The sequence below is a fragment of the Mollisia scopiformis genome, assembly GCF_001500285.1.
Source record: "Mollisia scopiformis unplaced genomic scaffold LY89scaffold_14, whole genome shotgun sequence".
Classification (NCBI taxonomy): domain Eukaryota; kingdom Fungi; phylum Ascomycota; class Leotiomycetes; order Helotiales; family Mollisiaceae; genus Mollisia; species Mollisia scopiformis.
In genome coordinates, this window is record NW_017263594.1 from 620953 (window position 1) to 636965 (window position 16013).

The 16013-nt window shown below is 46.7% G+C and overlaps 8 protein-coding genes across 8 annotated transcripts; 6 read left to right on the plus strand and 2 right to left on the minus strand.

Annotated features, from left to right (window-relative positions):
- Positions 1-18: 18 nt before the first annotated feature.
- LY89DRAFT_587342 (uncharacterized protein) lies at positions 19-333 on the plus strand (the record flags this gene model as incomplete). Its single annotated transcript, XM_018209424.1, has 1 exon — positions 19-333. One exon carries the CDS (start codon positions 19-21, stop codon positions 331-333), a length of 315 nt encoding a protein of 104 aa, XP_018070169.1.
- A 350-nt stretch (positions 334-683) lies between these two features.
- LY89DRAFT_734964 (uncharacterized protein) lies at positions 684-2142 on the plus strand (the record flags this gene model as incomplete). The annotated part of the gene is made up of 4 exons (XM_018219954.1): positions 684-775; positions 881-1071; positions 1229-1564; positions 1685-2142. The coding sequence occupies 4 exons, from the start codon at positions 684-686 to the stop codon at positions 2140-2142; spliced, it is 1077 nt and encodes a 358-aa protein (XP_018070170.1).
- Positions 2143-2540: 398 nt separating this feature from the next.
- Positions 2541-3911, plus strand: LY89DRAFT_783085 (uncharacterized protein; the record flags this gene model as incomplete). Its single annotated transcript, XM_018222647.1, has 3 exons — positions 2541-2656; positions 2726-3228; positions 3285-3911. The coding sequence occupies 3 exons, from the start codon at positions 2541-2543 to the stop codon at positions 3698-3700; spliced, it is 1035 nt and encodes a 344-aa protein (XP_018070171.1). The 3' UTR covers positions 3701-3911.
- Positions 3912-3928: 17 nt separating this feature from the next.
- On the minus strand, positions 3929-5123 carry LY89DRAFT_96981 (uncharacterized protein). The gene is made up of 3 exons (XM_018223539.1): positions 5065-5123; positions 4455-4986; positions 3929-4405 (listed from the first exon to the last, which is right to left on the minus strand). The coding sequence occupies exons 2-3, from the start codon at positions 4936-4938 to the stop codon at positions 4017-4019; spliced, it is 873 nt and encodes a 290-aa protein (XP_018070172.1). The 5' UTR covers positions 4939-4986; positions 5065-5123; the 3' UTR covers positions 3929-4016.
- A 2479-nt stretch (positions 5124-7602) lies between these two features.
- Positions 7603-10178, plus strand: LY89DRAFT_783087 (uncharacterized protein; the record flags this gene model as incomplete). Its single annotated transcript, XM_018222648.1, has 5 exons — positions 7603-7842; positions 9162-9269; positions 9333-9418; positions 9483-9595; positions 9643-10178. The coding sequence occupies 5 exons, from the start codon at positions 7603-7605 to the stop codon at positions 9948-9950; spliced, it is 855 nt and encodes a 284-aa protein (XP_018070173.1). The 3' UTR covers positions 9951-10178.
- Positions 10179-10189: 11 nt separating this feature from the next.
- On the minus strand, positions 10190-12123 carry LY89DRAFT_670360 (uncharacterized protein; the record flags this gene model as incomplete). The annotated part of the gene is made up of 2 exons (XM_018213155.1): positions 10190-10645; positions 10705-12123. 2 exons carry the CDS (start codon positions 12121-12123, stop codon positions 10190-10192), a joined length of 1875 nt encoding a protein of 624 aa, XP_018070174.1.
- A 331-nt stretch (positions 12124-12454) lies between these two features.
- Positions 12455-13343, plus strand: LY89DRAFT_783089 (uncharacterized protein; the record flags this gene model as incomplete). The annotated part of the gene is made up of 2 exons (XM_018222649.1): positions 12455-12712; positions 12780-13343. Exons 1-2 carry the CDS (start codon positions 12572-12574, stop codon positions 13341-13343), a joined length of 705 nt encoding a protein of 234 aa, XP_018070175.1. The 5' UTR covers positions 12455-12571.
- A 744-nt stretch (positions 13344-14087) lies between these two features.
- On the plus strand, positions 14088-15730 carry LY89DRAFT_647838 (glycoside hydrolase). The gene is made up of 5 exons (XM_018211976.1): positions 14088-14302; positions 14376-14425; positions 14477-14622; positions 14678-14973; positions 15053-15730. The coding sequence occupies exons 2-5, from the start codon at positions 14390-14392 to the stop codon at positions 15541-15543; spliced, it is 969 nt and encodes a 322-aa protein (XP_018070176.1). The 5' UTR covers positions 14088-14302; positions 14376-14389; the 3' UTR covers positions 15544-15730.
- Positions 15731-16013: the final 283 nt, after the last annotated feature.

The following is a 16013-nucleotide window of genomic DNA, read 5'->3' on the forward strand; positions in this document are numbered from 1 at the left end:
TGCTAAACTAAATTATCTATGGCAGATTGTTCAACAATTCAGAACATCCTTCAATCGCATCTGGACAGGCTTCTCCAGTCTCGCGAATATCCGAAAACAATTTGTCCTTCTGAGGTAGCACGATCATTGACAGCCAACGATCTTCGTGAAGCTGGCATGGGATCTTGGAGAGACACCATGACCGAAATTCGACGACTCGCTGCCGCTATGAGGTCGAGACGTGAAATAGAGGTCCTGCAGAGAGGAATTGTACTTGATGGAGAGCTTGGAGATAATCTTGAGACTGTAGTTGGTCCGATCAGACTCAGAAAGCCGTCATCAAAGCCAGCTTGATATCTTCTAATTGAGATTGTCCGTTCGGACATAGTGCCATTCAGCCTTGAAATATCCGAGACCAGTAGGAACATGTCTTGGTCTCCGCTAGGAGGACGACGTCGCTTTCGTTCCTGGCGAAGATGCAATGAATTCTCTAAACAATCTCATTTTAACCTTAAATCGCATTGTTCGTCCGATTCCAAAACATCGAAAGTCAGCTTGGGTTCAATTCACCTAGTTTCAAACCCGCTAGCTCTGTTCGCTTTGCAACTCATTCCCCATTACGGATTTACATCATTTTTTCTTCTTCGATCTCACACAACTTCGCAATCTCTCCACAAAACACCATTTGAAAGCGTCTCAAGAACATGGCTCCCGAAAGACAGATCTTCGATCCTGATGGAGACGTCCTGTTCATTCTTTCCAGCACGTCGAAGCTGACTCTTGAGGAGCTTGGACTGTAAGCGCAATTCTACTTTTTATAACGTCTTCCTTCGAATTGCTCATGGTTGCGCAGTTTCTCTTGTTTAATTGAACTTGAAGCAATTCGCTGATACGTGTCTAGCACAAACCAACCTCAACCCGACAGCCCTCATGTGCTTATGCAAGTCTCTTCTAAGCACTTGATGCTTGCATCGCCAGTCTTCAAGGCCATGTTAACTTCACCATTCTCGGAAGGCCAAACTCTCGCCCGGACTGGACACGTCGACATAGAGCTTCCCGAGGACGATTGTGTTGCATTTACCATCCTCATGAGTACGTCAAATCTTGCCCTTAATTTGTATTCATCTTAAACGCAAAACCTTGGGATCATCCTGGGGAGCTGTGTATGAATGGAAACGTCTTTTAATTTCTCGGCTGAGCTATTTGGTTCTCGGATCTCTGCGGAAAGTATGTACTAATTTGTCTGTAGACGTCATCCACAGCAAAGGTCGAAAAGTCCCTTCGGTACTGTCATTGAAGCTTCTAGCAATTGTCAGTATGCTTGTCGACAAATATCAGCTTCAGGAAATTGCCGCTGTCTTTTCGGACATTTGGATCCGCGAGATGGCCTTGGTCGTCACCTATTTTTATGACGACACTGTCTTTTATGATCGCAATATCGATGTTCTGACCCATTGGCTCCTCATCGCATGGGTCTTTCGCCACACAGTGCTTTTCGAGGAAGTGTCTAAAGCTTTGGTTCAAGCAGCCCGCTTTCCTTTGCCTGCGGTACCCGATGAGGTTCCAATACCACAATCGATATTTGGTGAGTCAATATTTCAACAACTCTCCATATTTTCCTGCATGGACAGCATTATATCAACCTTCTACCTGACTGCATCTATGCGATGAAGCAGTATCATTTTCTCCTACTCACCAGTTTTAGATGCAATCGACGCCCGTAGAATGAAGTGTCTTTCCGAAATCTTCAGAGAGGTGTCTGGCTGGGTAGACCACTATCATGAAAAACCATGGAACGTTTCATGCACAGGCGCCACCGAGACTCCATCGAGCGTTTCATGCACCAGCACCACAGAGACTCGACGGAATTGCGATACTCAGGTCCTTGGAAGCCTCATCCGCGCTTGTTCTGTGTGCTTCATCTGGCCCACTCCCAAACGCCCATATACCGGGCATTCAGTGCAGGGTGTGCTTGAAAGGATTGCGGAATTGAATGTCATATCTCTATGTGATATTTTGCATCCGGAGAGGTCGAATAATAAAGGACATTGGGTCGCAAACGATATCTTGGAGGTTTGCAATGAGCTTTACCTGCAGGGTGGATTGGACATTGGAGTCTTCGCGAAGGATTGCGCTGAGCAGGATTCCAAGGGCGAGAACTAAGAGACTTTACACTTTGTCACAATAGTAAATGAACATTCTCTTGAGATGAACTATCTTCCTAGGTTACTACGTGACGTTGCTAATTCCATTAAAAAGAACTACAGCCGAATGCAGACTAGCGTGTGCGCGGCATCGACTTCCCTTCGTTTGCACATCTCCATTAAACAACTCGACCATTCATGTACCACAAGTAATCATCAACGCCCGAGAACTTATGCAACCATTCTGTATGATTCACTTGATCTCGTGAATCCTCAATCTCAGGAGTGTCGCCCCCATCACTGACGCATTGTTGAATTAAACACTGTCTGTCTGGATCCCCGACTTCCTTCCCAAAACGCTCGACTAAAAGCAGAGGAACGAACGAGATTATCTCCCACTGTCTTAAGGTTCTCAAAATGGCCCCCGAAAAGCAAATCTTCGATCCAGATGGAGACTTGACATTTATCCTCCCGAGCTCGTCATCAACCACAACACCAGACACAACATCATCCACGACCCGTGGCTCATCGAGGTAAGGTTCCCTTTGGGGAAACCCAGACGTTTCTCCATCGCCTGAGAACCGATGACTAATCGAATCCAGAAAACACAAAGCTCCCACGAAAGAAGAACACGTCCATATGCAAGTGTCTTCCAAGCACATGATGCTCGCGTCACCTGTGTTCAAAGCAATGCTCACAAACTCATTCCAAGAGGGCAACGCGTTGCGTGAGGCTGGAAAAGTTGACATCCCGCTCCCTGATGATGATCCAGTTGTCTTTACCATCATTCTGGATATCATCCATAATCGTGGACGACGCGTGCCGAAGGTTGTCCCTCTCAAGCTGCTTGCTCTGCTGTCCGCGGTTGTCGACAAGTATCAGATCCAGGAGCCGGTTGCGGTCTTCTCCGATAGTTGGATCAAAGAAGCCACTGAAGAAATGAGCGCAAAGAGACCAGATGAATTGATGATGTGGCTCAGCATCGCCTGGGTGTTCCGTCATGATGAAAAGTTCGAGGAAGTTACGGGAATCTTGCTTCGAAACAGCACCCCCGCCTTCTTCAAGAATCTAGATGAAGGTATTCCAATACCCCATACCGTACTTGGTAAGCTTTTCAGAAAGCCTCTATCCTTGGTATCTTGGTTTGATATTGACTGTTAGATGCCATACAATGTCGCAGAGTCGAGACACTCCAGGCCATATATAAGGTGTTGGAATATTTCATAAACCTCTTGGAGAAGTCGAGTCCAAAATCGGTTTGCGCTTCAGCACGCGGTCAAGTATTCGAAAGAGACTGCGATGCCATGCTTCTTGGATGCTTGCTCAAAGCCTGTACAGAGGCGAGCATTTGGCCAGCGCCCGAACCTCCATATGAAGGACATTCGATTCGTTCCCTACAGATGCACATGGAGCCATTGAAATTGAGAAGTTTGTGCGACTATATCAATGTTCAAGGACCCGACCTTACACCGGCTACATCTGGTTACGGCCATTATGCTGCGTCAGCGATCCGCCTCCGTGTCAAAGGGGTGGTACAAAACTTGAAGGATTTCACGTTGGAGGATTTTCTGCCTTGAGATGTTGCAACGTATAAGTTCGGCGAAAATCCTTCAATGCATGGAATATTGTTCTCGGAGAGGAAATTGGGTCAAATATTGACATACTGGCTGGAACGAACTCATGTCTCCCCCGTTGCAATAGCTTCCTTCGTCCTTAGCAATTGGACGAGTCATCCAAATCACCAAACTCCATAACTTAGCTGCCACCAATGGCAAGCGAATCAATCAAAAATAACGACCGCCCCAATGCAAATGCATATCCAGTGTGAAGAATGAATCCAATCCCTATTCACATCCAAACAGAAGCGAAAAACAACCTCCACCATTCCATCCTTCACTCAAAATCCCTCATATTCAATCCACTCAACCTATTCCTCACCTTCCCCAACGCAGCATTAATCTCCGTCTTCATCCCATGCGAATTAGAGCTCTGATTCGTATACCCCATCTTCGTACAAAAGCTCGTCAAATTAATCTGATTGATATCCGCCATCAGATTCTTAAACGTGACTTCGAAATACGGTGCTTCCGGCGGTGGCCAAATGCCTAACTTGGAAGAGGATTCCAGGAGTGAGCCAAGGAGGACGGCGTCGCAGGTAAAGCGGTGAGGCTCGTGCCGCGTGGAAGTGCAGCGTGGTGAGCCGGATTGAAGCATGTCGATATTGCGATCTAGTACTTCGTAGGAGCGCCGGATAGCAGTTTCGCGGCGCCGGGAAATTTCTTCTATGTAGTTGTTAGCATTTTACGCTTTATCACACAAAGAACAACATACCTAATACTCTCTGCGGAATCGGAAGATCCTCCTTCAATTCCCCCGAATACGAATCAAGATCCATCCCATTGCTCTCCCGCTCCGCAATCCTCGTCACGTGATTAAACTCATCCGGCCGTCGAAAGACCCAGGACACGCACAGCCAATGCGTGATATCGGGCCCAAACGCCTGCGGGATATCTAACCGGAGATTCTCGAACCATTCCCGCACAAAGGGCGACACGGCTTGCAAAAGTTCATACTTGTCGACTAAGATAGATAACCGAGTGAGGAACGCGAGGTCGACTTGTCGGGGAACGCGAGACCAGCGGTCTCGTCCGTGAATGATGTCCATCAGCACGCCGAATGGAATAGGATCGTCTTCTGGCAGCGGGACCTCGACTCGTCCCGTATTGTAGAGCGTGTTGCCTTCTAGGAAGGTGTGTTTGAGCATAGTTTTGAAGACGGGTGACGCTTGCATGACCATTTTGTGGTTGACGCGCATATAGAGCTGGGGGTCTTCTTTTTTGGTGTAGCTTTTGTAGGATCTTTACTCTTGTTAGATATAGGTATATATAGGGGCTTATTGAAGGGGGAAAGAAGGGAGGGAGGGAATGGCACGTGCACGTACAGAATACTGCCCCGACGATGATGCTCTCTCTCCCGCACCCGGCTTTGCAGCACGAAGGTCAGTTTCCCCGCGGGGTCAAAGGCCTGCGTGTTCTCGCGGTGCGAACTCATGGTTGCGCCGTCGTCCTTCGTTCGCGATAGAGGTTTTGAGGTTGTAGTGGTAAGGTCATGATATTGCGGGGTCGCGTGGATGGAGAGGGAGGTGGGTGGCGAGGACGGCGGTTAAGGTTACTTTCCCTTTGCTATCAGAATCTCGAACTGTGTCGCGCGCGTTGTTTGTTGGCAAGTGAGACGAGACAAATACGTAGAATAAACAACCTCCGCTCCCCACTCACTCGACGGAAATGAGAGAGGTCGTCTTATCTAGACATGAGATGAGATATATTATACGTAGCAGCAAATATGCGAGTGAGTGATGATGATAGTTAAGGGATCGTCTCGTCTGCGCGAAATTCGCTGGTCGAATTGGGTAGAGGGGTTGCGAGGCTGAGCAGCGGAGCTAGACCGTTCGTGGCGGCGGGTGTGGGACCCGATTGTGTCGCGCGTGAGGGGCCAACCTGGAATGCCTTGGTAATGGAGGACTTGGCTCTTGGCTCTCTCCTCTCTTGTGCGTCCGACAACTTCCTTCAGCTCTCAGGTACTTCATCACGGTGGTAATAGTTGCGCCAAGCCTTCGAGAGGCTTCTTCGATTGCATGGGGACATTATCCAATGATATTTAGAAAATTGGTGAATCGTTACTTGCTTGAGTAAAGTGTCCACAAAATAATCGACCCCTGTTTTTGCAACTATTACCCATGAGATGAAAGTAATTGTTTTTCTTGGCGCACAGAGGTATTATGGAGCGAAACGGTTTCTTGTTTGATTTCACATGAAGATCTGACTCGATGTGCTCGGTGAGATGATCACGTGCGTTCACAGTACTTCCAGGTTGGTTCAAGGTTCAGTTCTTGGCGTTCAGTGGTTGGGTTGCACAACGGTGAGACCGTCGATACATGTGACAAATGTTTCTTCAGCGTTTGTCTAGACTGTAGTCTAATGTGTAGTCGTTGAACCCCTATCCATGGTACACTTTCATAGGGCTGGGCTGAGCCACTGCGGGGTATGCAGCACAAGCTACGACCAAGTAACCCGAGACGTTGATAGCCATTCGCTATGCAAACACCAAGCTTAACCCATGCTCGTGGTCTATTATGGTGCTCATCCCCATTCTGTTCGCATGTTTGACGTCTCCCGAGCCGAAGCTGTAATAAGTTTCCGTTCCGGCCGGAAGTTCCGGACATGGGCACAGGTCAGCATATGCTCTGTTGTTCAGCTCCAAGAGAGTGGCTGAATTGCATGCTTACGGCTTGTCTCCAATCATTCGTTATGCCAATGAAATATGGTACAGGAGAGTTTCGTGGGTAACGTCACCCAGCCCCTTTTCACGAACTCGCTTATTTCATCTCTGTATTTCTGGTAGCGAGTTCTGTGTATCCGGCTAGTTACAAGAATAAAATTGACATTTTTCTAATGCCTCATTACACAAGACCCAGATGCTAGTTCCACCTCCCTTTACCTGATAGGAAGCTTGTGTCGGAGCACGTGACTACTCAATTCTCCCGCCTTGTGCCACAGCACCGATATTTGTGTTGATCAGTACGATCTAATGCACCACACCCCGCTTTCCTTGATAACTTGACATTATTCTCATCTAGTCTATCCCTCGCAGTAGTTCCCTAGCCTCTTGCCGGATGTTTCGTGTTTTCCGCACGAGAGATACGGGGAGGAGGCATTTTGAGAGATTTCCGAAAATGGCTCATTCTTTAATTTATCTGTGTGGAATATAGCTTGCTATACTTGCCTAGGTAAAGGGCTACAACGAGAAGTGATTCGTTTTTGAAAGTGCAGGGAGTTCGTGGTCTTGAGGCGTGCAAACGAGCACGCTCGCTACCTCGGCTCGCTAAGCTCAGGGGCTAATTTCCCGAGGCTCGAGATAAGTTCCTCTTCACTTTTACAGACTGGAATAGCGCAGTAAAAGCTACAGAGAAAGTACCAGGTAGCTATGTCCTGGTTCATAAGGGTAGAAGACGTCGATCAGGATTCTGTGCATACAAACAAGTGAGATACCATAGGATTCTTTCTTTCTTTCTGAATTTTTGAAGATTCCGCTTCGAAAAAGGGGCAGATTTTTTATTGGTGTTTCTACGCGAACAAAGGAAGACGCATGACAATTGGATACTGAAAGACTCTGACCTTTCACCACATTCAGCGCTGATCAGCTAGCTGACTGAATGGCCACTCTGCCATTGACAGAAGCTTTCTTTGTTCTACTAATAATGTATCGTAACATTGAACAGGGCTATTGTCACCATTGTTAAGAGTCTCCATTCATTTGATAACAACGCATTATAACAGCAATGTATCGAATCGCACTAAAGACAACCACAACCCAGCAAGCATAAAATACCGAACTCCCACCTTGAAATTCAATCCAAACCATACAAATCAACATACCCAAAAACCTCAACCAAACCTCAACAAAACCGTCTAACCCAAAAATGACTTCCAACAGCATAATCAACTTCATCCTCAACAACCCCGACTTCGAACATCACCTCCACCTCAGCGTCGCCGAGCTACGCAACGCACTATCTACAAACCCAACAGACACGTCTACGGACGAGAAGCCAAAGTCTAGATTCCATGACTTAACCCAGGGGTTGGATGATGAGCAAAAGAAGAAGACGCTGGAGGTCCTAGAGAAGATTTTGGCGGACACGCAGAAGAAGAAGTGCACTGTTTGCGGTGAGTATCGGCGCTTGGGCTGTAGTGCATGCGGTGGAATCAGAGATTTTGAATGAAGTGCTGCTGAGAGGAGTCGGAGATGCGATGAGAGGTAAGTATGGAGTGTTGATGTTGATGTAGGATAGAGAATGTATTATTATCTACAATTTGTTAGCTTGATTGTTTTTTGTTTGTGAAAGTGAACGTGCGTAGTGATTAGAGGTTTTGGGCGCAAGAGCTAGTGCGCAAGAAATTGGCTTGGTGGGCTTGGGCACCCGAATGTCTCACACTTTTCAAAGGTTATTATGCGAAGAAAGTCCTCGAACAGCCGGAATAGAAATCGAGTACTTTAAAAATTGCGATACAAGATATTAAGTTTCGAGAGAGCATGGGGAGAGAATAAAGGTGAGAAAGGTAATATCTTTGAGATATGAGAGAACTCAAAGAGCATTCTCGTCAATCTTACGGCACTTCGTCTCTCGAGGCTTGGACCCCCACCACGTAGACTGTCCCTTGGATTCTGGAACTGTTATCGCAAATTCCAATTTTCCGGTACGTGATTGCGTCAGATCTTGAGTGTGCTTGTGACTGAAGGTACCTAGGTCAAGCATCACAAGTCTTCGAAGACGATGAGGATGAAGACGGGCAAGGTAGGGCGAGTTCAAGTCTAATTTGCATCAGATTCAAGTCTATACTTGGCAGGGCTTGAATCCAAGTCTATCTAAGTTTAGCTCGTGAGCTTAGCCCAATGAAGCGATAATATCTTAAGCAAAGGTTGCCGAGTCCAAGTCTAACTCAGTTGAAAAGTGCTTAAACTTGACTCGCACTTGGAATCGCCCAACCTTGAAGACAAGGATGAGAACGAACGAGAAGAAATCTTAAAGATATTACTGTGATCACCCGAGATCAATATGCTTAGTACGTTTCGAAAGTCCCTTAAAGCATGATTCTTTTGGATGACCGAGTAGGTAGCTACCTAATCGTGGCGTTTTGTGTAACCCCGACGAGGAGCAATGCCTCCCAATCAATATCCTAGTTATGCACCTGTGACTCACGGCAAACAGAGCACTCACGTCCGTTTGCACCAAATATCTCTCGTCGAGGTCCTTTACCTCCAAGCTTTCCCAAGAAATACTGTTGCAGCACAAGCAGTACGCAAAGATCCTCACGTCAGACCAAATCTTCCAAGTCATGGTAGGGAAATTGGATCCCAAATTCTCTGCCAGAGATGCAGGCACAGAAGTCAAAAACAAATCAACCGCACAGCTCACGACGGCAAGTTTACTCCCAACAGATCAACTTTATTGCAGCACTGATGATGATTCATTGGTAGATCTTCGAAGCCATAGTCGAAATAACAGTACAACTCACGGAAATGCCTTACAATCCAGTTCATTGGAGCTTGAGAGCATCTTTGCTTCTAGAAATCGGGTATCCTGAGGTATGACCGTTCATATGGAACTTTACACTTGTTGATCGTCTGCTGACATCGTACACTTCTCAGTTAGCCGCAGGAGACGCGAGAAAGTCTCAAAAGCTCTCCACAGCTATGCTCAGCGGAGAAGGAGTCGGTATTGCAGCAAGAGCCGAGTTCGTGGAGTCGAAACAGACCACGGACCATACTAGCATGTCGGACCCTGCTATCTTTTCCAAGACCTGTCTACTTTGGAAAAAGTGTGGAGGAACTTCATCTCGAAGCCTTCGGAATTCTTGCTCGGGCACTTAATGAGGCAGGTGCTTTTGTCAACCTTCGAGAGATGTGCTTAGGTAATTTCAACATTCTCAATATGCCGTTTTGATCTAACAATATATAGAAGCAAGGGCCTTGTACTCCGCCGACAATATCTTCACGGCCGAATTTGAAACCTCTGCTGCTCGTATCAAAGAGCTGAAGAACGAACAGCGACGACGCGCAATGAGCTATCCACATGTGGCTCGACAGAACCTACTGGGCGCCACTGAGATTCTACAGTTTGGCTTTGTGGATTTTCGACGATACCCCTTTATGCCACTCGAATACCTTCATCGAAATGCGGCTCTCTTTGAAGCTACCAATACCACTATTCTAGCAATGACACCAGTTAGTGTACAACCTAGCAATGTTGTCACTAATTCAGGCTAGCGCTAATGCAACAGCCTTCGATCACACCTTTCCCTTCGCGGCTACAGCATCTATCTTCTCCCCACCTCGTGTTGCACGTGGCATCACTGATTTTGGGTTGAGCTAAGTGAGTCGTAAGAAAGCACATTCTGTAACCTCATTTGGCGATTTGGGGCCTGCTGATGCGAGCATACCGCTCTTTGCGTAACACTAATCAGAGGGAATGGAAGGAGGATATGCCGAGCAGAGAACTAGACGAATTAAGAAATATTTGGCAGGTATCTCGTCCAAGTTGATGTGAACACCCCTTCCGGCATAGATCGCAGTGCCGCAAAAGCAAGTGCCAGTAGGGTCAATCTGACAGCGGCGTAAAGTATGCTAGCAATGATGAAGCAGAAAGTCGAAACTTTTTGCCAAAGTCTTGTTGTTTTGTTCAATTTGTGTTCTTGATCATGAACAAATTTCTTAATGTTAATCAGGGCGAACAAAAGCTCAAGATCCTCAGTATCCTGGAGTCTTGCACTCATGATTCGAGGGACGTGTTTTATTTTTATCGAATTTTCGAAGCTTTCGGAAGTTAAATGAAGTGGAATATAATGCTCCCATCGACTTATGAAATTTTTGTAGGTGGCAAAGAACACTTTATCGCGGAATCGCGAGCGAATGCTATTGCTTAGGTCTGATTTCAAGTAGTCCAGGTCCTTGATCAGGTCGATCTATATAGAAGCATTAGTAGGTTTCTAGAAGAGGATGAATCCAAAATTGGGTCACAAACCCAGTGGTCTTTGACGTGCTGCTGACTGTCTGACAGCTCCTGATTTTTTGTCAATCTGAGAGTGTCCTTGATATAAGACCTCATCTCATTACTCGAGACCGCCTCGGGACCGTTGAAAGCTTTCCAGCAATTTGAATTTGATCGGTCGATGGACCAAGCGGCCACAGTATTGATCATCAAAGCGGCTGTGGGAATAGTGGCACTCGCAACCGCGGTACCCATCCAGATGCCTAATTCAGCGTCTGTAGGGAACTGGAAGTACCAAGCCAGGCAGTGAAGACCACCGAAGATGATAGTGGCAATTGACATATTGATTGCCATTGGTGGAATGTATCCTTCCAAACGAACAAAATCATTTTTGATCCGCGAAACGCCTGCTGGATTGAAGTTCTCGGATGGTGCAAGCATGCGTCGGTGAAAGATGGGTGTGCCAGTAAACTTGGAGGCCTCGCAATTGTATGTGTCGAGCGCAACCCGGAATCGAACTGGGGCCCCAATATCTTTTGGCTTCGACCAATTTGCCAGATACGTCAGCACTGACAAGACAGCAAATGCAACAGTACAGATCTCGACCTGGCTGATTGGCATCCTCTTATGAGCTCGAACAATCACAGAAAGTATAAGCCATGATATTTGGGCCACAGCCACGGCTTTGACAAAACCGTCGGCTTTCGACTTGTCCTCAATATCTTCCTTCTGCAGACTCAAAGCGGGAAGCGGGTCGTGATCTTTCCCGATGCAGCAGTGTACCAAAGCATTGGCTGTGAGAGGCATGATTTGAAGGTCTTTGTATCGCTCGAAGCCACCCATGTTGGCAAAATACGAATGTGTCAATGTCCATGTTCTCCTCTTGCCTCGTAGTAGTCGTGGATCGAAAGCTTGAGCGCTTGGATGAGTTACTGTTTTGACTTTGGGAGCACATGGAGATGCTGGAGAAATAGAAAGAGACTCGCTGTAGGCTGTTTCTTCGGGCATGAAGGGTTTCCGTATCAAATGAAGCATTGCATGAAGAGTTTTCAGTTTCCAGCCGAACTCGACCTCCCAGCATACGGTATTCCCCATCTGCTTCATAGCGTAGAGGTCATCGACTGCCATTTGAAGTTCACAGATTGCCTTCGAAAAGATGAATTCCGGGAACAGAATCGTGATGAGCATCCATTTTGCCTTGCGTCTTATCCTAATAAGTAAGCTATCTTTGTTGCCCGGTACGTTGAGGTGGAGAATAGTCCAGTTGCATGCCAAGATCGTCGATAGGCAGCTCCAGATGATTGTTATTGTTCCACGCTGATTCGGGCCATTCTGCCACCCATTCTTCATAACACTGCTACCTAAAACCGGCGCTGTTGAGTTTTGGGCTTCGGCTCCTGCCAAACGGACGAAGACGATAACGGTCAGTGCTAGCGCTTTGCACAATTCCATGTTGAATGGTTTCAATCATTGAACGACATCAATAAAAGAGCGAGAAGCTGAAAGGACGGATGTTTCGACCTGCCTACGTGTTGCGCAACTGCGCTCAGCCGCACTCTCCGGTGGCTACGGGCAACAGCCAATCTTGCTTCAATTAAAGCCACACAGCAGCCACAAGCCGCTCAGCTGCCTAAATAGTGAACCAAAAAGCCATTGTAGCGCCACATTCGATCAAGGCGTTGCTGAATATTGGATTACCTAAAACTTCCGCTTCGCAAGGTGATTACAAACTCTTTCATGTCCAATATTCAATCATTCGACTACAGCAATTCGAACTAATTAACTTCGAGATTATAGCCTAAGGCAGAACTTCTCTTTACAATCCAGCTTATTACGGGTAATCACAACGACGCGTCTCTCTTTATTTTACAACGCGTCAACTCAGCCTCCTCACAACAAGATGTCAAATCTACCTAGTGGAACGCATGTCCTCTCTGGGATAGAGTCCCAAAGACTCCGCGCATTCTGCTCGTCCGAAACCTTCTCTGCCAGCGATCTTGACGACTTCGCCATCCTCCTTCAGAACGCAGAGATCGAGGAAGTGCGCGACAACTTCGAAAATCGGGTCAAGAAGTCTGATATTGCAAAGGCTAGACAAGAAATTGCAGACCAAGATTCCCGTCTTCAACTTCATTCTCCAACTCACAATTCTAAATCCCCCATCACGACCACGCTATTTACAAATCGCTCGATATCTCGCCCTTGAGGCCGAGGTTCCTGTTGATATAACAGATCTAAGCGGCACGACGACATTCATGTATTCGATTTCTACAAAGCCTTATTGGGATAAAGAGTTTGCCGAGATCATGCTGCAAGGCGGGGCTCAGGTCAACCAAAGAAATCGATATGGTTGCACAGCTGCGCATGACATTGTCATGGCTCGAGACTTCAGTACTGAGGGCAAGATGAAGACTTTTGATGCATTGACTTTCTTTGTGGAGAAGGGTGGTGATTTGGATATAAAGGATGGCGACGGAGTCAGCGCAAGGACGATTGGTAAATCGGTTATGAGAATGGTCCCTGAGCTTGGATTTGTCATAAATCCTACAAGTGGTCATCCTAGTATGCCCACAGCTGGCCATGGTACGACCGCTGGCACGAAAATTGGACGAAATGATCCTTGTCGGTGCGGAAGTAAAAAGAAATATAAAGTCTGTTGCGGTAAGAACTGAAGGACTTGGGGCTTCTCGCTTTCGCCTGAGATTTGGCATGCAGCGGAGTACGGAGCTTTTGAATGATGGAATTCTTTGCGGGGGACTCGATTTTCTCGTCCGTTAGTCTCGACTGCAGACTCCTGCACCGCCTGCTTGCAGGGACGCGCTCACATACAATAAAAGCTACTTTTGTCTCGCTGTACTATGCATTTCTCATTCTTTTTATCGTCGTCTATCCTTTGCGTTCATTTATTTTGCTAAACCAGCTGCATCATGACTGTGACGGCAGCCTCAATCTCCGCCCTCCGGGCAAATGAGCAAAGTCACGAGGGCAGAAGCAAGGGGATGAATGGGCATGGAGAGGCTAGAGGCAACAAATGTTGGCCTGCTGGATGCTTTGTGACGTAGACATATTGAAATTGTCTTAATGACCAGAAAAGTTTTCCTAGTCCTTGAAGGCTGAAAGCTGGTAACGTCCCTGTTCAAGGTTGGTCGAATTACTGCGTCGAGTGCCCAAGGGCAACGGCCCTTGACAATAAAATTGTTCGCAAAAGTTACAAATATGGCGCTGAAAGTGTGTAGCCTTACATTCTGTTCTGACCTTCAATTCTTCTCGGAGAAAGTCATGTTAAACAGCCAATGGGAGACTGTGCCGAGGAGTTTTCGGCTGAGTAAGCTGACATGCTGTACCACCGGGTATGTACATCTCACTATTGCAAATACTGTATGGCCTTGTTAGCCTTTCGATTCGCTCGCAATACTTCTTGAATCATCTTTGAGTCTGTGCTTGCATCTCATTACTGCAAGTAGTTTGCGCTTTTACAGCCCTATTGCTCGCAATACTGCCGAAACCGTTTCTGGGTTGGTATTCGAATCTGATCGACATGCACCCCTCGGCTGACGACTTCAAACAAATTTCCCTCTCAAATCAACACGTGAAAGTCAAAGTCTACGTGCTGCTATATATATATAGCTGGGTATGCCTTGGCAATTGCTGGACATTACAAGACAACTTCAATAACCTCTCTATTCTCTGTTCAAAATCCGCAGATCCAAAAGAAAACATGTCGAACACAACGACAGACGCTCTGGCTAAGAAGGTTAGTCTTATCCCTTTCGAAACTTCAAGAGCAACGACTGAGATTTCACAGCTTTCCAACCCTGTTGGAGAAAAGTTGGGTATCAAAGCAGATTCAATGATCAGCTACAAGGACATTTACCTCGGATTCGCTCCTAATTACGATCCTTCTGTTAGCATGACTTCTCTCAATGGATCCACTGGCCAAAAAGCTGCCACGTGAGTCCCGACCTTCACTTCATCTACCGTAAGACTTACATTCTAACATTCGTAGATACAACGTCTACTCGCAACTCACTAGTGCGAATGTTAACTCTGGCTCCTACAATGGGAACGATCAGTACCCTACTAGTGATATCATTCAGTCCGGTGCAGTTCTAATTGCCAGTTTGATGCCCACCATCAATTGGACCGACGTTACCCCGGGCCTTTGCGAGTCTGTGGCAGAGTTCTTCAAGAACACCTTTACAAGTAAAGGGGTTACAGTTTGGCTGAGATTTGCACATGAAGTGAACTGGTATGTCGTGAAGGGTTCTGGTAATAACGGGAATCCAGAATATCCCGGAGGATGTAAGTTATCCAATATTGCTCTTTAATACTGTAGTCTTCTTCTGTCGATGATTGCTCTTTTCCATGCTAATTATTGAAGACAACTATGCCGAATACAAAACTGCTTGGACGAATATGTACAATGCAGTCAAGAGCGACAAGAAAATCTTCATGTACTGGTGTCCCAATGTCGACACCTCGAGCGAACCAGTTGCTCCTTGGTGGCCAGGAAAGGACACCGTTCAACTTGTAGGCATGGACTTCTATCCCGTCTCCACCAACCTCCCAACTTTCAAGTCAGCATATGGCGCTTTCTACGATACGTACGCTAAGGGCTACGACCTGCCATTTGCCATCGCCGAAACTGGTACCCAGACTTCCTCAGGTACTAGCCCTACTACGGAAGCAAAGGAAACTTGGTTGAAAGCCATCATCAATCCTGCGAGTGGTTTTGCAGACTATCCACTTTATTGCAGCTGCACTTGGTTCGAGTATGGTCCTCCCGCCAATAGCATCGATTTCTACATCGTGTATCAGCAGTCACTGGAGACTGTTAAGGAGACCATCTCAAACACTGCTGCTGGAAGCTAAGTCAAATGACGGAAGATGATTTGCCAAACGCACTCTGTTTAGAGGTGTTTGACTGTTGATGAAGTAGCGTTGCATTTGGAATACATTACAGCTCCCTCCACTCACAACACTCTCTGAGTCGGATAAAGTACTCAATTTTTCATTTTGTAGTGGCACATCCTGTCTCAACACTCATAAGAAGCCATAGAATGCAGATTGTTTGCTGCCCTCCATCATGGCAGTAAAGTGAACCTAAGCCGTGGTGATAAGTTTCATGTGCTCCTACTTTGGGCATAGAAAAATCTTCCCAGGAGCTTGGATAATGCAATTGTAAGCAAATCAGCATGAGTCGTTTGCCGGGACTGGGGAGGCCTGTTCCTTGCCTTCACCTAGGTGTGGCCCTCATTCCTAGGACCGTGGTCACAGCATAACGCAATTGCGGGGATATAGAAGTCCGCACCTCGTCGATATCATTCAGATCTTCATCTATT